Source organism: Chiloscyllium plagiosum, chromosome 11, assembly GCF_004010195.1.
Source record: "Chiloscyllium plagiosum isolate BGI_BamShark_2017 chromosome 11, ASM401019v2, whole genome shotgun sequence".
Taxonomy (NCBI): Eukaryota; Metazoa; Chordata; class Chondrichthyes; order Orectolobiformes; family Hemiscylliidae; genus Chiloscyllium; species Chiloscyllium plagiosum.
In genome coordinates this window covers 54,884,032-54,911,482 of record NC_057720.1, presented here as the reverse complement: position 1 = coordinate 54,911,482, position 27,451 = coordinate 54,884,032, and the positions used below count along the sequence as shown (strand labels likewise).

Sequence of the window (27,451 nt, the reverse complement as noted above, 5' to 3'; positions counted from 1 at the left end):
CTTTTGCCCGAAACGTTGATTTTCCTGCTCCTCGGATGCTGCCTGACCTGCTGTGCTTTTCCAGCACCACTCTAATCTAGAATCTGGTTTCCAGCATCTTCAGTCCTTGTTTTTACCTAAGACAGTATTTATACTGTATGAGAGCAGATTGCTGACTGCTTGGCAAGTGGATACCAATTAGTAAAGGCATTGCCATGGAAAAATACACCTTTTAATAATGACTGATAATTAATGACCAAGCTTTGTTTGATTTTAAAATCAGCTGGGTTGGCCTGATTGGTCAAGGCATTGCCCTGAGAAATGAATCAGAGAATGGCTGTTCTCTATTTTGTTGATCTGAACAAGGTGCAGTATTTGTACATGCCCTTTATGTCTACAAAGAACAGGGCTGTGTGTATTAATGTGTGTAGTTTCCAGTATATGAAAGAATGCTTTTTAAACCCATTTGACAATCCTAATTTGGTTGTCAGTGTGACTCTTCACATGCTCAGGATTATTTTGCAAATATTTTCCAATTGTGGAATCACATCTAATATTGAACATTGTGTTGAAATTTGCAAGTGTGGGTTGGTTGTGTATAGTTAGCACCTTGTTTCTTGTGAACAAGAGATATGCTTTTTGATATGATCCATCAGTCTTTGGGATGTGACGCCTATGTACCTAGCATTTTACTATCACTGAAATAGATATACTGCATGACTCAGTTGTATGTTAGGCAGAGCGTCTTTTTGACCTGATAGGAGCTTTCTGTTAGTGGCAAACTTGGCTTGTGTTGCTATAGGATAGTACCAGTGTGAAACATCTAATTTCATCTGTTGCTCAAACATTTTGAGATGCCTTATCCTACAGGGTAATCTGAGTTTGACAGCAATTTTCAGAACTCATTGTCATGGTCTTCGCCTTATTCATGAGAATGTGCTTATATGGCAAAAAAAAAGATCTGATTGTGGTAGCTATTATCCCACAGGATGGCGTTTCAGGCTTGCACAATTAATTTACAAGCTTAGCAGCTTAGGCAGTTGGGCTCCGGGTTAATGAAAGCAAGTATGCCTAGTGGATGGTGTTGCCATGGGATCCCTGCTGGGCCCAGCTCTCTCAATCATCTTCTGCATGATATCCATGACCTTGATGGAATGACACTTCAGCTTCCTATCCTTCATATATTTCTGCTGTGCAGATGGTACATATATATTTGAATTTGCAGCTACATGTGATAATTTCCTTACATGTCTTAATGGGCATTCTGCACTCAAATTAATCTTTAAATGGAGCAGTTAATTGACCTCCCTTTCCTTGATATTCCAGTTAAGAAAATCGGCTAGATGGTTCCTTACTACTGGTTATCTGCTCCAAACTTACCTTCACGAGTTATTGTACACTTTGAGATTTCTACACTGTCATGCACTGTAAAATTGGCCTTTTTGCCAATCTTGGTAAATAAGATCTAAGCCATTTGTTCACTGCAAATTTAAACAAAGCTTGGCAGTTAATCCTCATCATCATTAACTCTGTATTCTCTATGTGGTGTCTACCAAAGTTGACTCGCCAGCCAATTCCTCTCGTACATGTTTCTTTTTCCTTTGCATTGCTACTGTTTTTCAAATTGTCCTGATGAGTGCAAGATGAAAACATCAACTAAATATGTATTTTTCTCAGGAATACTCAAATTGTGTATGACCAGATGACTATTTGTGAGTTTGTTATTTTGGAAAGTTTTTTTTAATTGGGTGAAAAATAATTTTTAGTGATGTTTATTCTGTATTAATTGCTTCCTGCCTTAAATCTTACAGTTTCTCACTGAGTAATTAAACACAAATCATTCTTTCAACAGCAGATTGCAAAAGGTCAGAGCTGTACAGCATGGAAACAGACCCTTCGGTCCAATTCGTCCTTGCCGACTGGATATTCTAAATTAATTTAGTGCCATTTGGCTCATCTCCCTGTAAATCCTTCCTATCATATACCCATCAAGATGCCTTTTAAATGATGTAATTGTACCAGCCTCCACCAATTCCTTTGTCAGTTCATTCCATACATGCACCACCCTCTGTCTGAAAAAGTTGCCCCTTAGGTCCTTTTCAATTCTTTCCCCTCTCACCTTAAACCTATGCCATCTAGTTTTGTGCTCTGCTTCCCTGGGGAAAGGACCATTTGGGGGATAACCTGCAGTGAAACCATAAAAATGAAAAGCCTGCTTAAAATAGTATACTGCATTAGAAACATAACTTGTAATAGATTGAGTATGTTTGTAAATTTAATGAATTGAGAATAAACATATTGTTTATTAAAGTGTTTTTGCTTGTTACTAGTCCCAAATGGGTTGCTGGTTGGCTGTGTTCAAGGCTAAACATCAGCTTCATATTCCAAGAATACCTGACAAGACAGCAGAAAACGTGCACCTACAACAAAAGAAAACATCCTAATTGTATTCATGCTCAGAGAACATTATGGACAGATCACACCTGTCTCAAGAGACAAATTCTTAGGAAAGGAATTGCGCGGAAGAATGTACTTTGCTTACCTCTCTGTTTAACATACAGCAGTTTTATAAGAACTTACCTTACAAAATCATATCCTGTTTTAAATGGAAGTATTCAGCCAATTCACCGACATGTTTTTGAATTCAACTTGCGCAACAGTATGGCCTGTGGTGAAAGGTAAGGTTTTATTTTGTTACAGATGGGCTTTATTGAAAGTATGAAACAGTAGACTTGGTGAATCCACCACAACACTGAAACCATAAGGACCTTAAGATTACATGGTTATTTGAACAGTGGCAAATTAGCTGATCTTAAGTAAAGCAACAATGGCTGGATTATGCTTTGTTTTATAGTTTTAGAAAGCCACTTCTAATTTTTAGATATTTATTGCTGCCAGACATTTATTGTAAAGTAGGAAACCTTGCATTGCTGATTTTGTAGACACGTATATTTCATCTTAGAATTTATACAAATGATCACATCTATCAGTGCCTGTGCATTTTTACCTCAAATTTGGGCTTTCATCTTTCTAGCTTTCTCAATTTAAACAAAGTCACTGTGTGTAGGAAGAGCATTTGACCATAAGGTGGATGAGCAGAAGTAGGCCATTTAGCCTATTGAGTCTACTCTGCAATTCACTGAGATCATGGTTGATCTGATAACCCTCAACTCTACTTTCCTCTCTTTTTCCCATAACCCTTGATTCCCTTACTGATTAAAGATCTGAGCCTTGAACATCCTTAATAACCCAACTGGAACAGCCATCTGTGATAGAGTTTGACAGATTCAGTAAGATCTGAGAATGACATATTGCATCATCTTTATCTTAAATATGCAACCCTTTACTGTGAAGTTATGCTGGTCCCCAAAGGAAAACAACTTGTTCATATCTACCTTGTCAAGTCCCCTAATAATATATTGTTTCAATAAGGTCATCTCTCATTCTTCTATATTCCAATAAGTACAGTCCCAGCAACTTCTCCTCATGTGACAGTCCCTTCACATCCTGTATCAACCTAGTGAACCTTCTCTGGTTTACCTCCAATGCCAGCCAGAAGGCACCCAAAATTGCTCATTGTATTCCAGCTGTGATCTGATTAGTGCCTTGAATAGTTTTAACAAAACCTTCATACTTTATACTCCATTCCCCTGTAAAACAAAGGCCTACATTCCATTTGCTTTGCCTATTACCCATTGAACTTGGATGTTATCTTTTTGTGATCCTTGGATGTGGACCCCCAAATCCTTTTGTTGTATAGCTTTCTGCAATCTTTCTCCATTTCAATAATATTCAATTTCTCTCTTCTATCTGGCAAGTGCATAGCCTCATTTATCTACATTATCTTTTATCTGCCAAGTTTTTTGCCTATTTGCTTCATCTGTCTCTTCAGAATCTTTGTGTGTTCCTTACCATTTGCCCAGGATGAAGAAAATTAGCAAAGGACAAATCAGTCCATTTGATGTAAATATATAGATACTTGTGCAGTGAATATATTCCATGTTTGTCAGCTTGGAAATTACTGTTCGAAATGATAAAACGTTTTCTCAGTTTTTAAACTAACCAGTTAATTTTATAATGTTGATCAGATGATGCAGTCTCTGATGTCTTTGAATCTCCTGTTTGCTTTTCTTCTTCACTTTGCTATAATCATCTTTTTGTTCCTCCTTCTTTCAGATGGGAGTTAAGTAGAATTGTATGATGTGGCACTGAAAGGGACCTTGATGGCTACAGGGCTCCATATGGATTTGGGATTTGTAAGAAAGATATGTTCAGTGGGTCTCTTTCAATCCCCTCTTCTCCCCTCTCAAATAACTCACGCTCCTCCCAACCTTCACATCAGTGCTCCCAAAACCTGTTCTTCCAATAACATATTATATTCGACTGTCTCATGATACCTCCAAAAGGTTCACATTGCGCTGTGGAAAATTGTGCACTTGCACACTTTGTAAAATGCCCTACCAGTGAAAAAAAATGGCGATGCTCAAATAAGTCCAATAAATATGAGCAAACAGGGCAGAATGATTTCACTATCAGTGCTGGCAGAGGTACTGTGCATACATATTTTGCACCATAGTGAGAGTGTTTTCAGGATGCCAGCAGACATTCTTGATACATTTTGTCCCTCTACTACATCTTGTTGCCATCACCACCCCAACGTTTTCCTTTAAGTTACCTTTTAAAGCTTTTGCTTTACCCAGCCTTTATCTAACTTCTTAAAGTTTATGGAACACAACACAAAAGCATGGCAGACATATTTTTCGTCCTCAGAATAACATAACTTCTCTTCAAATAAAAATTACAGTAATAAAACTTGTCAAGTATCTTCTTTCTTCCAAATTTTAGATGTATGGATATCAAAGCTAAACAATAGTATACCAATAGTAGAATTCATTGAGAAGTAGAAATTTGGTACATCTCACACTGTAGATGCATTTTCTGACTCAGCTAACAGAGCTCAGGATAAAAATATCAAATCCAAACCCTTGACTTTGGGAGAGGCAGTAAAAACTGGATTGAAGGCATTAAAAGATATTTAGAATAATTCAATAAATTAAATCTAACCATATAATAAAGCCTGTAGTTTAAGATTTCATTTTGTTCAAACCCTCATGTTAAACCCTTAAATTTTTCAATTCCTGAATTGATGGCAGATGAATATAGATTGCACAAGCATATACTCTACCATAAAATAACAAAGATTGTGACTCACAACATGACATCTCAAACATTTTATATTCTGGATTATAGTGCTATCTATCATTGATAGAAAATTAACTACCATTGCATAAACATGTAATAAATGCATCTTGAATTTAATGTAAAGCTAGTAGATAGGTATTTCAGACAAGTTATAACACAATTCTGAAGCAAGTAGGGTGTGAAGCAAGATCTTCTGGTCCAGAGGAAAGGAAAACACCACTGAAATACAAGCCTCTTTAAACTAGTAGATATACTTTGACTCAATCACTCAAAGGCTTAATAAAATCAGGACCATATTCTTGATGACTTAAAATTTACTCTTATCAGGGACACTGATATAGAAAATGTTAAAAATCACACAACACCAGGTTACAGTCCAGCAGGTTTATTTGGAAGCACTAGCTTTTGGTGTGCTGCTCCTTCATCAGGGAGCTAGTGGAGTAGGATCATAGGACACAGAATTTATCTGTAACCTTTGATCCTACTCCATTAGCTTTCTCACGAAGGAGCAGCACACCGAAAGCTAGTGCTTCCAAATAAACCTGTTGCACTATAACCTGGTGTTGTGTGATTTTTAACTTTATCCACCTCAGTCCAACACTGGCACCTCCACATCATCATAGAAAATGACAACCTTCCAAATTTAATTTTTAAATGTGATAATATTCGTATTGTATTAAATCTAGTTTATGAAATGAAGACTTCTGTGATCATGCAAAGAATAATCTGTTTTCAGTTGATTTATCCATTGAGACTATTTGAGGCCAAGTAGCATTTGTACTGAAATTATTCCAAACTTTTCAGGTAATATCCTCTGCACATTGGTGTCGACCATTTTCTTGTTAGGGAGGGACAATGTACAACACATAAGAGACAAACTGCTCTAATAATTGTGATGTGATGATGTTCACAATGCTGTTTTTGATTATTTCTACTTCAGTACAGTATATATGGACCCACATGGGCCTTCCTTCTTGTTTTGCCTTCCAAACAGTTGGGTAAGCTTTTAAATGTCATAATCTAAAAATGTTTTATTATTCTCATATTCATCTTCATCTTCAAGAAAAAGATGAAATCTTCTTTTGTCTTTGTCATTCACTGGTTAAGTTTTTAAATTTAATTTCAAGTTTTGAAAAAATTATTCATGGACTATTGGTTGAAATGGCTCAAATTTACCTCTCCTCAAAAAGCGTGACTTGAGCACCTACAAGATTTAGGTGATGTTTTTCTGCTTGCAGAAGGCAGGATTGGCTTTATCCTTCCTGTGTGATCAATCCATGTCCCCTGTGTCAAAACAAGTCTGGCTTCAAGTCAATGCACTAGTGCCAAAACATTCATGAGTCACCTAACTTGGTTGTACCCTTAGGAGTGGATGGCGAACATGGACTAGTTTTTACTTCTGTAGTCCAAGGGCTTTAAAGTCAGTAATAGGATCACCATATTTGGAGCAGATGATGGAATCAAATCTGGGGCCATCAATGGAAGATTCTCAAGGCTGTAGGAAATGAAGAGCTGAAAATGTGTTGCTGGAACAACGCAGAAGGTCAGGCAGCATCCAGGGAACAGGAGAATCGACGTTTCGGGCATTAGCCCTTCTTCAGGAATGTAGGAAATGAAGGGACTCAAGTAATAAATGGTTTGTTGATTTATTTTCACAAACAGTTTATATCCTTAAATCCATATCAGTTTTTCTCTTCTATTCTCTCCTTTTTCTGAAGGTTCAGTTCCAAGGTTGCCTGAAATATATTCCAGAATTTAAACAGCTGTCTAAGTGTAGTGGTATAACAGTATAATTTTATTTGTTCCCAACATTCAGTAATTGCATTTAGAAAATGGATCAAAATCCACTGCGATCATTCTCTTTCCTGTCTCCAGCTTGCTGCTGCATTCCCAGCTGCCCATCTCCCTTTTTTTTTAGCATCAAGTCTGATGTAAAGAGATTTTTGATTGAATTTCTGTATTATTAATGTTTCTAAAAAAACAGGTATTTGGAACTGATGGAGCAGGTAACCAAGGGTGGAGGTGATAAAGCAATTTTGAGGCACACCCAGAGGAATAAAAAACTCCTGGTCCGAGACCGTTTACAATTACTTCTGGACAAAGGGGAGATCCTGGAGCTGTCTCCTTTTGCTGGCCTGGGAATGCCATATGGAGATATTCCTGCTGCAGGCTGCATAACTGGTATTAATATTCAGATCTACTTTATTTCAAAAGAATATTGTAACTATCAGTCTGAAATCCTCTTTTCCTGGAAGAAATTTTGTTCTGGGATTTTAAAACATTATTTTCTCCACAAAAATCATTTGGAGTTGCTGACTTCTGGCTTGGTCATAAATATTTTTCTGACATTATTTAGGATATCCAGTACTGAAATTTGCCATTTGAGTAATCTGCTGTTCCTATGCTCCATTTGAGCCTCCTCCCATCCTGGCCAGTTTAATTATATGTTTGTAATAATCTGTTTTCTTTGCTTTCATGTGCTTGTTGAGCTTCCCTTAAGTGCACCTATGCTATTCATTGCAACCTGTTGTAGTGATTTCCATATTCTTACCGTTCAACATAAAGAGATGTCTTCTGAATTCTCTGTTGAATGTCTTGGTGACTGTCATATATTGATGATCTCTAGTTATGCTCTTCCCCACAAGAGAAATATTCTCTTATTTCTTTGTGTATTCTATCAAAAGTTTAATTATTTTCAATATCTTATTAGGTCAACCCTCTGCCTATGTTTTTTTAAACAGAAAGACCCAATCTGTCGCTCCTTTCCTGAAATACATACTTAGGCATTTCTGGTATAGAACCTTACAGCGCAGTACAGGCCCTTCGGCCCTCGATGTTACGCTGACCTGTGGAAACAATCTGAAGCCTATACTTCCTACACTAATCCATTTTCATCCATATATTTATCCAATGACTATTTAAATGCCCTTAAAGTTGGTGAGTACTAAAGTTGCAGGCAGTGTGTTCCATGCATCTACTACTCTCTGAGTAAAGAAACTACCTCTGATGTCTGTCCTATATCTATTACTCCTCAATTTAAAGCTATGTCCCCTTGTGCTAGCCATCATGATCCAAGGAAAAAGGCTCTCACTGTCCATCCTATCTAACCCTCTGATTATCTTGTATATCTCAATCAAGTCACCTCTCATCCTTCTTCTCTCTAATGAAAACAGCCTCAAGTCCCTCAGCCTTTCCTCATAAGACCTTCCCTGCATACCAGGCAACATCCTAGTAAATCACCTCTGCACCCTTTCTAAAACTTCCACATCCTTCCTATAATGTGGTGACCAGAACTGTACGCAATACTCCAAGTGCGCTCGCACCAGAGTTTTGTACAGCTGCAGCATGACCTTGTGATCCCAAAAATCAATCCCACTACTAATAAACCATCTGATGAAGGAGCAGTGCTCCAAAAGCTAGTGCTTTCAATTAAACCTGTTGGACTATAACCTGGTGTTGTGTGATTTTTAACTTTCTACCAATAAAAGCTAACACACCGCATGCCTTCTAAACAACCCTTTCAACCTGTGTGATGACTTTCAGGGATCTGTGTACATGAACACCAAGATTTCTCTGCTCATCTACACTCCTAAGAATCTTACTATTAGCTGAGTACTTTTTATTCCTGTTGCTCCTTCCAAAGTGAATCACCTCACACTTGTCCACATTAAACTCCATTTGCCATCTCTCAGCCCAGCTCTGCAGCTTATCTCTGTCCCTCTATAACCTGCAATATCCTTCAGCACTATCCACAACTCCACCGACCTTAGCGTCATCCGCAAATTTACTAACCCATCCTTCTAAGCCCTTGTCAATGTCTTTTATAAAAATGACAAAACAGCAGTGGACCCAAAACAGATCCTTCTGGTCTGATACACCACTGGTGACTGAACTCCAGGATGAACATTTCCCATCAACCACCATCCTCTGTCTTCTTTCAGCTAGCCAATTTATGATCCAAACCACTAAATCAATCTCAATCCCATGCCTCCATATTTTGTGCAATAGCCTACTGTGGGGAAACTTACCAAACACCTTACTGAAATCCATATACACCACATCAACAGCTTTACCCTCATCCACCCTTTTGGTCACCATCTCAAATAAGGTTTGTGAGGCACAACCTACCCTTCACAAAACCGTGTTGACGATCCCTAATCAACTTATTCCTTTAGATGATTATAAATCCTATCTCTTGTAACCTTTTCCAACACTTTACCCACTATCAAAGTAAGGCTCACTGGTCTACAATTACCAGGGTTGTCTCTACTCCCCTTCTTAAATAAGTGGACAACATTTGCTTTCCTCCAGTCTTTTGGTACTATTTCTGTGGACAATGACAACATAAAGATCAAAGCCAAAGGCTCTGCAATCTCCTCCCTGGCTTCCCAGAGAATCTTGGGATAAATCCCATCTGGCCCAGGGGACTTCTCTATTTTCACATTTTCCAGAATTGCTAAAACCTCCTCCGTTTGAACCTCAATCCCATCTAGTCTAGTAGCCTGTACCTCAATATTCTCCTCGACAACTTTGTCTTTTGCCAGTGTGAATACTGATGAAAAATATTGATTTAGCGCTTCCCCTATCTCCTTGGCCTCCATGCACAATTTCCCACTGCCTTCCTTGATTGGCCCTAATCTTTCTCTGGAGCGTTGGAGGCTGTGGAGTGACCTTAGAGCGGTTTATAAATTCATGAGGGGCACGGAGAGGATAAACAGACAAGGTCTTTTCCCTGGGGTGGGGGAGTCCAGAACTAGAGGGCATAGGTTCAGGGTGAGATGGGAAAGATATAAAAGCGACATAAGGGGCAACTTTTTCCCGCAGAGGGTGGTGCGTGTATGGAATGAGCTGCCAGAGGAAGTGGTGGAGGCTAGTACAATTGCAACATTTAAAAGGCATCTGGATGGATATATGAATATTGAATTGAATTGAATTAAATTCCTAGAGGCCTGGCATTCAAACCAGAACTCCATCAAATCAAATACATCGATTTGGGCGCCATTTACCAATCTCTGAGAAAAAGAACCAGAAGTGATATCACCCACCGCAACAGCCCAAGACATATAAATAGCAAGCAGGGCAGAATACCAGTGTTTCAATGGAAGTTCATTGATGATGTTACTTAGCATGGTGACAAAATGTCTGAGGAAAAGAATCTTCCAACTCAGCGAGCAAACTTACAACCTATACAATTCTTCTTTAGTCCCTTTCCTCTATTGTCATCGAGCTTTTCTTTCCTAATTTTACTCCTGCCTATCAAACCATAACACACACTTCCCACATTGGCTTCTTTTCCTGTCCCTGCATCCCTTTTCCAAGATGACCTATCCTAACTCCTGGATTTTCCTCATGGACTTGGTGCAAGCTTTGACATCATGAATGCGAGTTAAAATATTACATGTACACTGCTGACAACCAGTTTGTCCCCCCCCTTCATCTCTCTCTCACTTCAAAGTTACATTGTTATCAGATCACTTTTCCAACATCCAACTCTGAGTAAGCTATAATTTTCCCAGTTCAACTGGAAAGATGGATGTCATAATCTCTGGCTGTCACCACAATTTCTGTAATCATGCCACTAATTCCAATCTAACCAGCTATCATCTAGGGTTGAAGAAAAGCTGATTTTTTTTCTGGCTTGTTTGAACTTGAACTGATCTTTAAATACCCCATCTTCTCCACCACAAAGATCACTCACTTGCATCTCTGTTAGAGCATTCGTTGATGCCCCTGCATTGCTGCTGGAACTATCATTTCTGCGCTTGTTCGTTCCAGGTTCAGTTATGTTACTTTGGCAGGGGCTTCCCACTTGCACTCCCAGACCACCAATAGCCCCTCCCCATATCAGTAAATCCAACTCATTCAAAATCCTGCTCATTCATTACACATCATCCTTGCTGATTGAAATTGATTTTCAGTCTCCAATACCTGTAAGTTAAAATTCTTATCCTAAGTTTTAGTTCATTTCATGCGTTCAAACCTCGCAAAAGTAATTTTTCAATCCAAAATTCTTTGTAAACCCTTGAGTTTTTCCAACTCTGGTCTATTGTATAAAACCTCCTTTCTCTGACCTCACTATTGCTGAGTGCACTTTGATCTGCCTCACTGTTTTACTTTGTAAGGCCCAACTCTTTGGTCACATTTCTAGTCATTCATCCTAATATTAAGGCTCTTTGTTGTCTGATTACACCTTCTTAAACTTTACCATGTTGATGGCCTCATGAAATTTTGTTCCTGTTAAGTCATGTAATTCAGCTATTGAGAACAATGAGTAGTAACGCTGTCATTTTGTCCTACCTACTTTGCTGTTCTTGTTTATTACTGTGTAATAGTGTTTTTTTTCTTGCAATTCTGGCTTGAAGAGGTTACTGAGTCTTGATGGTGTAGTCATCGAGATGTACAGCACAGAAACAGACTCTTCGGTCCATCTCGTCGTTACTGACCAGATATCCTAAATAAATCTAGACCCATTTGTCGGCATTTGGTCCATATTCCTATAAACCCTTCCTACTCATATACCCACCCAGATGCCTTTTAAATGTTGTAATTGTATCAGTCTCTACCACTTCCTCGGGCACTTCATTCCACATATGCACCACCCTCTGCATGAAAAGTTGCTTACTAGGTCCCTTTGATTTCTTCTCCTCTCACCTTAAACCTATGCCCTCTAGTTTTGGACTCCCCCCACCCTGGGAAAAGACCTTCCCTTTTCACACTATCTATGCCTGTCTTGATTTTATAAACCTCCAAACAGTCACCCCTCAGCCTCAGATACTCCAGGGAAAGTAGCTCTAGCCTATTCAGTCTCTCATTATAGCTCAAACCCTCCAACCCTGGCAACATCCTTGTAAATCTTTTCTGAGCCCTTTCAAGTTTAACAACATGCTTCTTATAGCAATGAGGCCAGAATTGAATGCAGTATTCCAAAAGTGGCCGAACCAATGTCCTGTATAGCCACAACATGACTTCCCAACTCCTATACTCAATGCACTGACCACTAAAGGCAAGCATAGTAACTGCCTTCTTCACTACCATGTCTACTTACAATTCCACTTTCAAGGAACTATGAATCAGCACTCCAAGGTCTCTTCGTTCTGCAGCACTCCCCAGGACTTTACCATTAAGTATATAATCCTGCTCTGATTTGCCCTACTAAAATGTTGCATCTCACATTTATTTAGATTAAACTCCATCTGCCAGACCTTGGCCCATCTGATCAAGTCCTATTATATTCTGAGATAACCTTCTTCACTGTCCACAACACCATAATTTTAGTTTCATCTGCAAATTTACTAACCATACATGGTCTGAAGTCACACAACACCAGATTATAGTCCGACAGGTTTATTTGAAATCACAAGCTTTCGGAGCGCTGCTCCTTCATCAGATGAAGTGAAGAAAAACAGACAAGCACATAAATTATAGACAGAGAGAGATCAAGAGATGGTACAAATGGTGTGACTGAGTGTCGACAGGCCAAACAACAAGTCTCTGCATGTGTCAAAAATGTCACAGCATGGTGGCACGGTGGTTAGCACTGCTGCCACACAGCGCCAGTGACCCGGGTTCAATTCCCACCTCAGGCAACTGTCTGTGTGGAGTTTGCACATTCTCCCCGTGTCTGCGTGGGTTTCCTCCGGGTGCTCCGGTTTCCTCCCACAGTCCAAAAATGTGCAGGTTAGGTGAATTGGCCATGCTAAATTGCCCGTACTGTTAAGTGAAAGGGTAAATGTAGGGGAATGGGTCTGGGTGGGTTGCTCTTCGGAGGGTCAGTGTGGACTGGTTGGGCCAAAGGGCCTGTTTCCACACTGTAAGTAATCTAATCTAATCTATCTATATCTTGGGTTCTTGTCATACTACATGCTCTGTATTTATAAAATCTTCTTTACTGTCTTGTTTTGACACCATTACCTTGGTAACTTGTTATGATCTCTACCTTAATTAGTTTGAACAGTTTTGGATTACTTGATACTTTGGTTAGACTCTCAACATGAGACTCCTATACCTATCATGTTTGTCCAAGCCATTTGTTTTGTCCCCCGCACTATTTTGTTTTTAGCAATTATCTCTCTGCCTCAATTAATTGGATTATAGGTCATTTCTTCACTTGCTATTAAGCTGGTGACACTTTCCTCACCCAGTCTGACACTTTTGATCACCTGCAGAGACTTGTTATTCGCCTGTGATTTCAAATAAATATGTTGAGCTATAACCTGTTGTTGTGTGACATCTGACCTAGTCCTCCTCTCCAACACTGGCACCTCCCCATCATGACTCCACATACATACTGTATTCACATTAAACTATATAGCTGACAAAGAAAATGGACCCTGCACTGATTCCTATGGCACACCACTCGTCAGGGCTCCAGTCCAGAAAGCAACCCTCCATCACTGCCATCTATCAATTACCTTCTAGCCAATTTTGTATCCGAGTGGCTAGTTTTCCCTGCATTCCATGTGATCTAATCTTGTTAACTAGTCTACCATGCAGAACCTTGTCAAAGGTCTTACTGAAGCCCGTATGGACAACGTCTACCGCTCTGCCTTCATCATTCCTCTTTGTCACTTCTTCAAAAAAACTCAAATCAAGCTAGTCAGACAAATTTCCTACACACAAAGCCATGTTGACTATTCCTTGCCTTTGCAAATACATGTAAATCTTGACCCTCAGTTTCCCCTCCAACAACAACCCGCCACTGACGTCAGACTCACCGGTCTATAGTTCCCTGGCTTTTCCTTACTACCTTTCTTAAATAATGGCACATGCTAGCCAACCCCCAGTCTTCCGGCATCCCACTCATGGCTATGGATGATACATATATCTCAGCAAGGCATCCAGCAATCACTTGCCTAGCTTCCCACAAAGTTCTCGGGTACACCTGATCTGGACCCAGTGATTCATCCACCCTTATGCATTTTAATATGCCCATCACCACCTCCTCTGTAATATGGACACTTTTCAAGATATCTATTTAGTTCCCCAAATCCTCTAGCTTCCATATCCTTCTCCACGGTAAACACTGATGCGAAATACTCAGGATATAGGTTTGCCTGCTGAGCTGGAAGGTTCATTTTCAGACATTTTTTCACCATACTAGGTAACATCTTCAGTGAGCCTCTGGCCAAAGCACTCCTGATGTTTCCTGCTTTCTGTTTATATGTTTGGGTTTATTTGGGTTAGTGATGTCATTTCCTATGGTGATGTCGTTTCCTGTTCTTTTTCTCAGAGGGTGGTAAATGGGGTTCAAGTCAATGTGTTTGTTGATAGAGGTCCGGTTGGAATGCCATGCTTCTAGGAATTCTCGTGCGTGTCTCTGCTTGGCTTGTCCTAGGATGGATGGAAGTGGTGGCCTTCCTTATCTGGATGTAAAGATACTGGTCAGAGAGGGTCATGTCATTTTGTGGCAAGTTGATGTTCATGTATCCTGGTGGCTAGTTTTCTGTCTGTTTGTCCAATGCAGTGTTTGTTACAGTTCTTGCACAGTATTTTGTAAATGACATTAGTTTTGCTTTAAAACCGGACCTCTATCAACAAACACATTGACTTGGACCCCATTTACCACCCCCTGAGAAAAAGAACAGGTAATGACATCACCACAGGAAATGACATCACCAACCCAAAGAAACCCAAACATTTCAATAGAAAGAGGAAACATCAGCAGTACTTCGTCTAGAGGCTCACTGAAGATGTTACCTAGATGGTGACGAAACGTCTGAAAATTAACCTTCCGGCTCAGCTAGCAAATCTGCATCCAGAACCTCAACCTGAGCTTCAAATCTTCTCAAAACTTGTTTGCAAAATACTCAGTATCTCACCCATCTCCCATGGTTCCAAGGCGGCCTTGCTGATCTTTAAGGGGCCTATTCTCTCCCTAGGTACCCATTTGCCCTTAATATATTGGTAAAAACTCTTTGGATTCTTCTTAACCCTTTTTGCCAAAGCTATCTCTTGTCTCCTTTTTGCCCTCCTGATTTCCCTCTTAAGCATACTCCTACTATCCTTCTACACCTCTAGGGATTCACTCAACCCCTGCTGTCTATACTGACATATGCTTCCTTTTTGTTGACCACAACCTCAATTTCTCTAGTCATCCAACATTCTCTGTAAATACCAGCCTTGCCCTTCACCCTATTAGTGACATAATCTCCCTGGTATCTCATTATTTCATTTTTGAAGGCTTCCTACGTGGCAGACATCCTGCAATTATCCACCGCCAATCAACTTTTGAAAATTCTTGCCGAATACTGTCAAAACGTAGAGCACTGAATTTTAGATTAGGTCTATCCTTTTCCATAACTATTTTAAAAGTAGTAGAATTATGATCGGTTACCCCGAAGTGCTCACCCACTGACACCTCAGTCACTTGCCCTGATTTATTTCCCAAGAGTGGGTCAAGTTTTGCTCCTTCTGTTGTAGTTACATCCATATACTAAATAAGAACATTTTCCTATACACACTTAACACATTCCTCACCATCTGATCCCTTAACACTATGGCAGTCCCAGACTATGTTTGGAAAGTTAAAATCCCCCACCATGACCACCCTATTATTCTTACAGATAACTGAGATCTTACAAATTTGCTTCTCAATTTCCCACTGACTATTAGGGGGTCTATAGTACAATCCGAATAAGATGATCATCCCTTTTTTATTTCTAAGCTCCCCCCAATAACTTCATTGGGTGTATTCCCTGGAATATCCTCCCTAAGTACAGTCATATTGTTATCGCTTATCAAAAATGCCACTCCCCCTCTTCTCATGCCCCCCTTTCTATCCTTCCTATAATATTTGTATCCTGGAGCATTAAGCTGCCAGTCCTGTCCATCTCTGAGCCACATCTCTTTTGCAGTATGATATCCCAGTCCCATGTTCTCTACCATGCCCTGAATTCATCTACCTTACCTGTCAGGTCTCTTGCATTGAAATAAATAATTTAATTTATCAGTACTATCTCTTGCAAATCTCCCCACCATTACATTAGCCCCCTTCCAATTCAGGTGCAACCTGTCCTCCTTATACAGGTCACTTCTACCTGAGAAAAGATTCCAATGATCCATAAATATGTATCCTTCTCCCCTGCACCAGCTCCTCAGCCACACATTCATCTGTTCTATCCTTCTATTACTACTCTCAATAGCACATGGCACCAGGAGTAATCCAGATATTACTACCTTCGAGGACCTACCTTTTAACCTCCTGCTTAATGTCCTATATTCTTCCTATGTCGTTGGTTCCAACGTGTGCAACAACCTCCTGCTGGCTTCGCTCCCCTTTGAGAATATTCTGCACCTTCTCTGAGACATCCTTGATCCTGGCACCTGGGAGGCAACACACCATTACCTTGCAGTTGATGCAGAATCATTTTTAGATTCATGATCATAGTTCCACAAGAGTTAACTCAGTTGCAAAATAGATAATCTCAGTAACTCCTTCAAACAGTAAAATTAACAAACTTGTTTTTTTTTGTAATCTGTAATCTAAAATGTAATGTCAAAATATGGCAGTTAATTTGTGAGCAACAGGCTCCCAAAAACTGTTGTAAGTTACTGGGTGGTCTGTTTTTAGTGACGTTAGTTGAGAGATAAGTACTGGCCAAGACATCAAGGAAAAGTCCCTTGTTTTTCGAGGTAGAGCTGTGGCATCATATGCATCCACCTGAAAAGGCAGATGGAGTTTCAGTTTAACTTCACATCCTAAAGATAACAAAGAATCTATTGCTAAATAAAATAAATAGAAAAATAAATATCCAGAAGATAGTACCCTCGGTATTTAGTTTTGATAGGACATGTTAAAGGATGTTATATTTCTGATTTTTTACAACTATTTATATTTGATATAATAATGTATTAGCGAGTTTTGAGAAGATTTGCAGCTCAGGTTGAGGTTTTGGATGTAGGTTTGCTCACTGAGCTGACAGGTTCATTTTCAGATGTTTTGTTACCCTACTAGGTAACATCTTCAGTGGACCTCATGCAAAGCATTGCTGAAAATGCTTCTAGGCATTCCAACCAGAACTCTATCAACAAACACGTTGAATTAGATCCTATCTACCACCCCCTGAGAAAAGGAACAGGAAGTGACTTCACCACAGGAAATAACATCACCAACCCAAAGAAACCCAAACATATAAATAGAAAGCAGGAATTTTCAGTATTTTCTCCAATGCCCTATTGGGCATTGTTCACTATATTCTTTTTAACAGACTAACAGGTCCCCTGTTCAGTTCCTGGTCTAATATTTTCTAATCAACCTGTTTAGGGATGTTATTATACATCTCCTGGACCAGGTGGGACTTGAACCCAGATAACTTGGCTCAGAGGTAGGGACACAATTACTGTGCCACAAGAACCCTCAGTTCCTGGTCTGTGCTGAGTTACCTAATCTCAGATAGACAAGCAGGAGGCTGGGAAAACACAGCAAGCCAGGCAGGATCAGAAGGCGGTGAAGTCAATGTTTCGGTTATAACCCCTCTTCAGGACTGGGGCTGGGGATAAGGGAGGCTGCAGATATCGAAGGATGGAGGGGTGGCTGGGTGGGGAAAGTTGAAAACAAGTAGAGAAGTATGGTCTGGTTGGTAGCTGGAAGGAAGAGTCAGTCAGAGGAATGCAAGGGAGGCGGCGGGACTGGAAAGGGGGTTGAGGGATGGAAAAAAGGTTATTTGAAATTGGAGAACTCAATATTGAGTCCTCCAGGCTGTAGGCTGCCCATGCAGAAGATGAGGTCTTGTTCTTCCAATTTGCGGTCTGATTCACTGTGGCAATGGAATGGGCTGAGGATGGTCATGTCGGAGAGGGAATGGGAAGGGGAATTAAAATGGGTGGTGACTGGGAGTCAGATGGGCCCTTGTGGGCCTGGCTGAGATGCTTGGCGAAACGTGCCCTTAGTTTACGTTTGGTCTACCTGACATAGAGAAGACCACATCTGGAGCACCGGATACTGTAAACTAGGTTGGAGGAGAGACGGTGATTCTCTGACTCACCTGGAAGGAAATTTTGGGGCCCTGGATGGAGGTGAGCGGGGTGGTGTGCCAGCAGGTTTTGCATCTTTTCCCGTTGTAGAGGAGATACCCAGGGCTTTGGGCGGGTTGTTGGAGAGAGTGGTGCAAACCAAGGATTGGCGAAGGGATCAATCCTTGCGAAAGGCAGAGAAGAGTGGGAGGGGAAGATGTTCTTGATGGTAGGGTCCAGTTGGAGTTGGCAAAAGAGTTTCAGGATGACGTATTGGATGGTGGGTGACAGAGGGTGAGGACAAGAGGGATCCTGTCTTTATTGCGTTTGGGGAGTGGATTTAGAGCAGTGGAGGAGGTATGGTGGAGGGCTGTCTGGATGACAGAGGGGGAAAAAGCACTTTGTTCAAAATAGATGGACATATGGGATGCTTGGGAGTGAAATTTTTCCTCGTCTGAGTGGATGCAATGGAGGTGGAGAATTTGGGAAAGCAGGATGGAGTTCTTGCAAGGTACAGGATAGGAGGTTCAGTCCAGGTAATTATGGGAGTCTGTGGGTTTAAAAATGTCCATCTGTATACTGTTGTCAGAATTGGAAACAAAGAGGTCAAGAAAGGTGAGGGAGGTGTCTGAGGTAGACCATGTGAATTTAAGGCAGGGTGGAAGTTGTGGGTGAAGTTTATGAACTGCTCCAGTTTAGCCTGGGTGCAGGATGCAGCACTGATGTAGTCATCGATGTACTGACGGAAGAGTTGGGGCAGAATGCCTGTGTAGTTACTGAATAGGGACTGTTCAACGTATTTGACAAAGAGGCAGGCGTGGCTAGGGCCCATTCCAAGTGTCAGTGGCCAACCCCTAGATTCAGAGGAAATGGGAAGATTTGAAGGAAAAGTTATTGAGGGTGAGGACTAATGAGGCGGAGGTGGAGCGTATTGGTGGAGACGAAGAAGCTGAGGGCCTGGAGTCCATCCTTGTGGGGTATGGACATGTGTAAGGACTGCATGTCCATAGTGAAGTAAAACACTGGGGGCTGGGGAACTGGAAGTTATTGAAGAACTGGAGGGTGTGGTTAGTGTCATGGATGTAGGTGGGAAGTGTCTGGACCAAGCGGGGTGAGGATAGGGTCAAGATAGGAAGAAATGAGTTCGGTGGGGTAGGAGCATGCAGCAACGATGGGTTGGCCAGGGTAGTTAACTAATCTCGGGCAGGTGGTGATCAAGATAAGAATATAAAATGTAGGAGCGGTCAGATGGTCCCTTGAGGCTGCTCTACCATTTAATAAGATCATGGCTGAAGTTCTTATATTAGCTATTCTTTTCTTCCTAAAGCTTAACTCACTTAATGCTCAAAAATCTATCACTATTACAGTCGGCCTTGCACTTTCAGTGTAAAAAGGGGACAAATAATCAATCATCCTGCTTCCATTTACTATCCAATGATGCCTTAGCAAATATTTATGTATGGACACAGGACTATAATATTTTCTAATAATTATGAAACTTCTTAATTAGATAGTAATTTCATAGATGATAGAATAATACTTATTTTACCATGCTAAAAATGAAATATTTTAAAGCTCTAAATGTCAAGATAAAATTCAAACCAGAACAATAAACAACTAAACAAATTGGCAATTTCTGATGTAGCCAAGTGAACTACAAAACATCCAATACCTTGTATATGCTTTGACAAAGTGCCAGATAGTTTAAAATGAGCAATAATCTAGATTTATAAGCAATATTTTAAACTACTGCTCCAAAGCAAATGAAGAGAAGAAACGAGTAACCAAATATGCTGAACTGAACAATAAATCAGGCTGATCCTAAAATCAAAGTCTAACAATTTAAAGAGAACAAACTCCTTAGTGTCCTTGCTAAGTTATGAATAATCAATGTCTATCAGAGTTGCCAGGAGAGAAGCTATTGTACTCAGTGCGAAATGATAAGTAAGTCTATGTCTCTAAAATAAAACATTTCTGGCTATTTAGCTTGTGAATGTCAAACTAAAAGAGCAACCCTCTTACTAAAACACATGCTACACATGTAGACAATGCCGGTTGTAACAATGTGAATGTTTAATTGAACTTTCATAATTCTGACCCCTGCAGTAGTGAGGTCAAACTTCAACATAAAATGATGCAACTTGCTTTGTTTGCAATTTTCTGATCTGAAATAATTGATTCATATTAAATGGAACTAGTAGCTCGTCTAAGGGACTATTTAACATCATGTGAACTGGGGTAATAGGCAGCAGCAGACGATTGGAGGAGAAACTATGATACAATTTTTATTCTTGTTCATGCCCTTGCCATTTGTATTTGGGTCACTGAATTACAAACAGTACAGCATGCTTGATTTATTTTATTTTCTCTTAGTTTAGCCCAGGATCTCAATAGTTTAAATTATCGACCACATTAATTCTAAAGTAAATTTGCAATTATGATTGTGGTTGAATGTCATCTTCTAATTATTTGTTATCTTTACATCATCTGTTTAGGAGTAGGAAAAGTCAGGGACGTTTGGTGTGTATTCATTGCTAATGATGCAACAATCAAAGGAGGGACAGCCTACCCAATCACAGTGAAGAAGCAGCTGAGAGCCCAAGACATTGCAATTCAAAATGGACTGCCTTGTATTTACTTGGTGGATAGTGGGGGAGCATTTTTACCACTTCAGGTAACAATAGAATGCTTCACAGATAGGAGCCTTTACAAACCAGTCAAAAGATTATGATGATACCTCATGAACTTTACTGAATTTGCTAAAGTCTTGTTACTTCTTTGTGATATACTCTCAAGAACTAACTTCTTTATCACGGGCCTTACTATTTTGCTTGAGGTCATTGCACTACAGAGTACCAGGATGAGACAGGTCCTGTGCTATCTTGAGCAGTTGTCAGGTGAGCATTAATCAGTTCCGGAAATGTGTTGCTGGAAAAGCGCAGCAGGTCAGGCAGCATCCAGGGAACAGGAGAATCGACGTTTCGGGCATAAGCCCTTTCCTGAAGAAGGGCTTATGCCCGAAACGTCGATTCTCCTGTTCCCTGGATGCTGCCTGACCTGCTGCGCTTTTCCAGCAACACATTTCCAGCTCTGATCTCCAGCATCTGCAGACCTCACTTTCTCCTCATTAATCAGTTCCCCACAGTTAGGGGAAATAGTGCTAATGTTAGCAAAATGATGAGTGCATTGTGCATTGGAAAGATATTCTTGTAGAACTGATTAAATCTGCAGAACATGAAGTATGAATAGAGTGGAAGTAGCTCAGTTCAAGTTATAATCCTTTTTCCTTGATGACAGCTTAAGAACACGGACCAATGCTGACTTCTCACAATTTTATTTGTCTATTGAGATGACTATGCTCAAAAGGTGACAATGCCCATCATCAAACATTTAGTAACACTTCAATGGAAACATGCTAAGGCCAAATTGTACCTTTAAGTCTACAAATAGAGAGGATCATGCAGACAATTAAGATTTAGACAGCTGTTGGCTGAGGATTTCTTCTTCTTGTGTTTTCTCTTTGCTTCTTATATGTGTTTGTTTTTGAAGGAGTCGACACCCTTTGTTATTTTATTACACCAAATGCTGTGATCCTGGGTGAGCTTCTCCTATAACTTGGGCTCAATAGCTAACCTCTTAAGTAAAGCCGTCAGAATGTACTTATAGAGCTTTCTTTGACCATCATGAGAGTGCACCCTTGATTCAACCTCTTTTGTTTGCATGACCAGCCCAATTCAGTTGTGACTGTCTCAATATGTTTTGATGCTTGGCATGCCAACTCAGGTGAACACCCCAGTGTCTGGTATTTTGTCCTGCCATCCAGTCTTCAGAATCTTCTGGAAGACAGTTGAAGTGAATGTCATTGAGCCTTTTGGCATCACACTGGTACACATTCCACAGTTCAAGTCTTGCATCTGTACAGCAAGGACCTGTTACACTGTAGAATATCAGTTTGGTTGACAGACCTGCTCTTCTTTGTTTCCAGATTGATGTTCAAATTCTGTTAAAGGCTAATCCTCCTTTGGCATTTCATGCATCTAGTCATCTGCATAGAGAATGTACTGCTTAGATAAGTGAACCTAACTGCTTCTAACGGGTTCTGGTCTAGAGTTCATGGTAGGGGTGCTCAGAGCAGGCTGGTACATTACCTGAGTTTTCTTTGTATTGATGATAAAGCCAGTACATTGGAGAACAAGCCCATGCTTCACAGCATCTCCAGCTCTGATCTCGCAGCTATTTCACAGTCATTGGCAAATACAAAATTGTGAAATGTGTCCTTTGGGGCTTTTGATCTTTTCCTTGGGTTGTCTCAGATCAAGTAACTTTCCATCCACATAATATTTGATTTTGATTACAGGATCACCATCAAGGAAGGCATTAGAGAATATGGTGAAGAAAAGAATTGTTGAAATGGATTGGTGCTGGATGCAACTTTGTTTAACTTCTTCAGTGATTGGGAGTGGGTCAGAGCACTTAGCATGATATAGGCCACGCATGAGTATGTCATCATGGAATTGTCAAACCATAGTGATGAATTTTCCAAGGTCTTCCAAAGATGCTTATGGCTGACTATGTCACGGGCCCTTACAAAGTGAAGAAAAGTAGTGCAGAGGTGCATGTTCTATTTTTGATATTTTTCCTGGAGTTGTCAAGTTGCAGATACCATATCAGTGGTTCCTCAGCACTTTTTTGAAATTGCACTGACTATGTGGCAACAGATCCTGATCAAAATGTTCCATTAGGTAGTTCAAAATGTTTGTGGCAATATGGAAAGGAGTAACATTCCCTGACTATACACAAGATTGAAGAGTTGCTTACTGCTTGTACAGGTCAACAATTGAGACATCTCTGTATTCTTACAGAATGACCCCTTGTTTATTTGTAGACTTAAATAGTTGAGTGATCTTCTCGACAAGTATTGACCTTTGATCTTTTTGATATCAGCTGGGATAGCATCACCTACTAGAGTTTTCCTGCCAGATAGGTGTATGATTACACATTGTTTCTAACAATGTAAGATGATCATCAAGACATTAGTTAATGAAAACCCTTATCAGCCTCTTGATTGCTTTATCATTGGTGAATCAAGATCTGTTGAGGATGTGGTCAAAGTGTTTTGATAAACATCTTGACATTTAGACTTTTTATGTGAATACGGTTGACTTGACAGTGTGAAAATTGGTGGTGAATTAGTAAACTGGAGCCCAAGGTACACTTCAAAATTGTTCTGGTGTTAGTGATTGGCATTTGGGTGAAATTCACCTGCTTTCTGATTCAGTCAAGTGTGTTGTGTCTCTCTGAGCATACATTGAGCAGTCCTGGGAATGTTTCGGGAGGCATCATGCTTGGACAGTGGTGACTTGTCATTGAGCAAAACTCTAAAGCAATGAAGTTTCTCTAGCAGTAACTCCTGGATGATCTCATTTTAGTTGCAGTTCCTTTTACACGGAAGATGGTAGGTGTCTGAAATGCTCTGCCGGGGTTGATGGTAGAAGTTAATACGATAGCAATGTTTAAAAAGCATTTAGACAGATTGATGAACAGCCAGGGGATAGCGGAATATGGATCATGTGTAGGCAAATGGGATTAGCATCATCATTGGCACAGACATGGTGGATCAAAAGGCCTGTTCCTGGGCTGTACTGTTCTATGTTTGATGCAAAGTAATGTTAATGTTTATGAGCGGATTGGATAATAGTAGAGTACACCATCTCCCTGAGATTGTCTAATCTTGGAAGAGCAAATTACTGCAGATGCTGGAACCTGTAATGAAAACAAAAAAAAGCATCCATGAAGAGAGTGCAAGCTAATGTTTCAAGTCCAGATGACTTTTCATCAGAGCAGTCATGTAGTGAGTGTCCATTTCAGTGCACACGGATGACTCTCAAGTTTCTCAGAGAGATTCTTTCATGATCGCCTACTTGACCCTTGAGACACTGAGATGCTTTTGGACCTTAGATTTGAAATATCATTGTGATGGTTGGTCTGTACATGGTTTTCATTGCAGACACATTCTTTCTGACCTTGTGCCTGTTGATGTCATTGTCAATCGGATGTCAATGCATGCATAGGGTTGGAGGTGTATCCAAGACACTTTGTTGCAATTAAGGAGATGGAAAATTGTGTTACTATGAAGAAGCCATACTTAGTGCACATCTTCAGCAAGAGAAGACCATTGCTTTTTTGTTCCCTCCTAAGGTATTTATTTTGGTGATCTAATCAATGTTGAAATCTACAAAAATGCTAAACTTGTTTAATTTTGCTGTTGTAACAATCAAAGAGTGGAGGTCTTCCAATAAATTTATCCTTAACTTTAAAGAGGTTGGCCATTGTAGGGGTGTACACATTGATGAGACTTATCTGTCAGTTACCATGCAGGGGTGTTTGATTACCAGCAGACCGTCAGTTCACTGATAAGAAAGATCATGACAGCCTATGCCAGCTTTCCTTTTCACATTCTTGTTGCCATTCTCCTTTTCACAGTCCACCCAAAAGAATGTAGAACCTGCACAAATTTCCTTAAGCTGGCTGTCCTCAGATGAATTTTACTGAGGGTAGCAATTAGAACATTGTGCCTGGTCAGCTTTCTACCAATGAACAGTTATTCTTTCAGATCTGTTGAGCTGCTTACACTGATGGGGTCCCTACCAGTTGTGGCCTCTTGGCTAGTGCAGGTAAAGTCTGGAATGTCTTTGTAATCCATTGTGAGTTTGATAATAAGATTACAACTGTGCATTGGAGTGTAGAGACTCAAATTGTACCTGTGCCTCTTTCAGGCAGACATATTTCCTGATAAGAACCATGGAGGACGAATGTTCTACAATGAAGCAGTAATGTCAGCACTGGGCATTCCTCAGGTAACAGAAAATTCTTCTTGCTGTCCTTCTATTATGAACGTTAATGACCTGTGAATCTCAAATGCGTTAGTGGGATAATGCACAGTAGTGATTCTTTTGACATCAGGTATTTACTCCAAAATTGGGGCCTGGAGATCCCTTGAAATTAGGCGTATGATAGAGCCAGAGAAATCTAAGCAGCCATTCAGGGACCTGGAGACAGGGATTACTTCATCTCTTCATTACCCAAAAACGCAATTCCATACACTTACCTTTGCTGGGCAGTTGGCCTTTTCCATTGTGGATCTGTTGCCGAGCAGTAAACACCACATCTTCCTCTTAGCTCAATGTCGCTATTACATTATGGCACCGATGACATGGTTAGACTATTATTTTTGTCTATTGAATAAGTTCTCCCACCTGTCTTTACAGGAACTTCGGACTAAATTTCTGCTATTAATGTTAGTGATGGGGAACAGACCAATAACCTAACTTTCGGGGTTGATCCTATTGTCTGATCTTTTCTAAGCATGGGTTGGGGCTAAAAGCTGAGGCTTTAAATTGGCATGAATTTGCTCCTTGGCAGTAGCACAAAGCAGATAATGACAAATTTCAGCCTACTTTACAGCTGATTTTCTTTCCTGTAACGTTAATGGTAACTTTGTCAAATTGCTATGTCACCTGTTTCTTCTGGAAATTGTGGAAGAAAGGATTCAGAAAAGCAGAAAATAATTTGGGATGAAATAAACCATTATTTTTGAAAAAATAAGAAGTCTTTATTTTCTGTATTAGCTAGTTACTGAATGCACTGAACTCAGTGCTGAAATATCCACATTTCATTGTGTTTTAAAGGTAGCAGTTGTGTGTGGCTCATGCACTGCTGGTGGTGCATATATCCCAACAATGGCAGAAGAAACGGTGATGGTGGACAGGATTGGGACAATATTCCTTGCTGGACCCCCACTTGTTAAGGCAGCAACAGGGGAAGATGTTAGTCCTGAAGAACTGGGGGGTGCAAGTCTGCATGCAAAGTAAGTACTTGAAATGATCATAATGGGATGGGAATCATTATTCTAAGTGGCACAAAATTTATAAATATTTTGTGTGTGCAGGCATTCTTGAAGAGTTTAGCTAATTGCTTTAATTGCTGAGTCAGGTATTCAGTATGCACTAGATTTTTATATTAGTCTATTGCCAAAATCATAAGATCAGGGGCAGGGATGGCCTAGAGGTGTTGTTAGTGGGCCTTTAATCCAGAAACCCAGGTAATGATCTGGGTTTGAATCCTGCCACAGCGGATGGTGATATTTGAGTTCCGCAGCAAGAATTGAAGGATACAATTACAGGGACACAATGGCCTAGTGGTATTATCACTAGACTATTAATCCAGGGACCCAGGATTCAAATCCTGTCACAGCAGATAGTGAAATTTGAATTCAGTTTAAAAGTAAATCTGATGATAACCATGATTTAATTGTCGTGAAAAACCACCTGGTTCACTAATTCCTTTAAAAGCGGTAGATTTAGCTCTGATGGTTAGCCTGTGCTGTTACTAACACTAAGGTCATGGGTTCAGTTCCCACACTGACCAGGTTTGTTATTGGGGTTTGCAAGTTGTGGATTCCTACTTGCAGGATGTGTGCTTTAGAACTGTGGATTCTGTGTAATCCAAGATGGAGGACAGGAAAAATTTCTGACTGTAACAGCTGCTCCTTTTTTTTTTGAGGTATTTTAGGTGCTGGACGTGATTTCCTCGAATTTCAGGAGCAGTAGTTACTGTCTTATATGCTGTTGCATTGTTTTGGAACTTTGGAAAAAAAAGTCAAAACAACATCAGTTTTAAAAGGGAGAAGAACAGACAACGGAAGTACATGGGGAGGTCATTGTAGTAGAGAGAGAAAGAGAGAGAGAGAGAGAGAGAGAAAACGGACCTGCACAGTTATGGGTATATGAATAGGAAGGGTTCAGAGGGATATGGGCCGGGTGCTGGCAGGTGGGACTAGATTGGGTTGGGATATCTGGTCGGCATGGACAGGTTGGACCGAAACTCACCGACTCCCACAGCTACCTGGATTACACCTCTTCCCACCCTACTTCTTGCAAAAATGCCATCCCATATTCCCAATTCCTCCGCCTCCGCCGTATCTGCTCCCAGGAGGACCAAGTTCCACTACAGAACACACCAGATGGCCTCCTTCTTTAGAGACCGCAATTTCCCTTCCCACGTGGTTAAAGATGCCCTCCAACGCATCTTGTCCACATACCGCACCTCCGCCCTCAGACCCCACCCCTCCAACCGTAACAAGGACAGAACACCCCTGGTGCTCACCTTCCACCCTACCAACCTTCGCATAAACCAAATCATCCGCCGACATTTCCGCCACCTCCAAACAGACCCCACCACCAGGGATATATTTCCCTCCCCACACCTTTCCGCCTTCCGCAAAGACCGTTCACTTCGTGACAACCTGGTCAGGTCCACG

At 40.5% G+C, this 27,451-nt stretch overlaps 1 protein-coding gene across 3 annotated transcripts in view; it reads left to right on the top strand.

Annotated features, from left to right (window-relative positions):
- The window catches only part of si:ch211-198n5.11 (methylcrotonoyl-coenzyme A carboxylase 2), an 83,453-nt gene that overhangs the window by 5,815 nt on the left and 50,187 nt on the right, over positions 1-27,451 (top strand). For all 3 annotated transcript variants that reach the window (XR_006312986.1, XM_043699369.1, XM_043699370.1), the window contains exons 2-6: positions 2,310-2,657; positions 7,166-7,362; positions 20,628-20,806; positions 24,909-24,989; positions 25,821-25,999. Coding sequence is in view for 2 of the 3 variants with exons in the window: in XM_043699369.1 (XP_043555304.1) it covers positions 2,310-2,657; positions 7,166-7,362; positions 20,628-20,806; positions 24,909-24,989; positions 25,821-25,999 (984 nt within the window). In the remaining variant the exon portion in view is untranslated. The remainder of the gene's footprint in view (positions 1-2,309; positions 2,658-7,165; positions 7,363-20,627; positions 20,807-24,908; positions 24,990-25,820; positions 26,000-27,451) is intronic.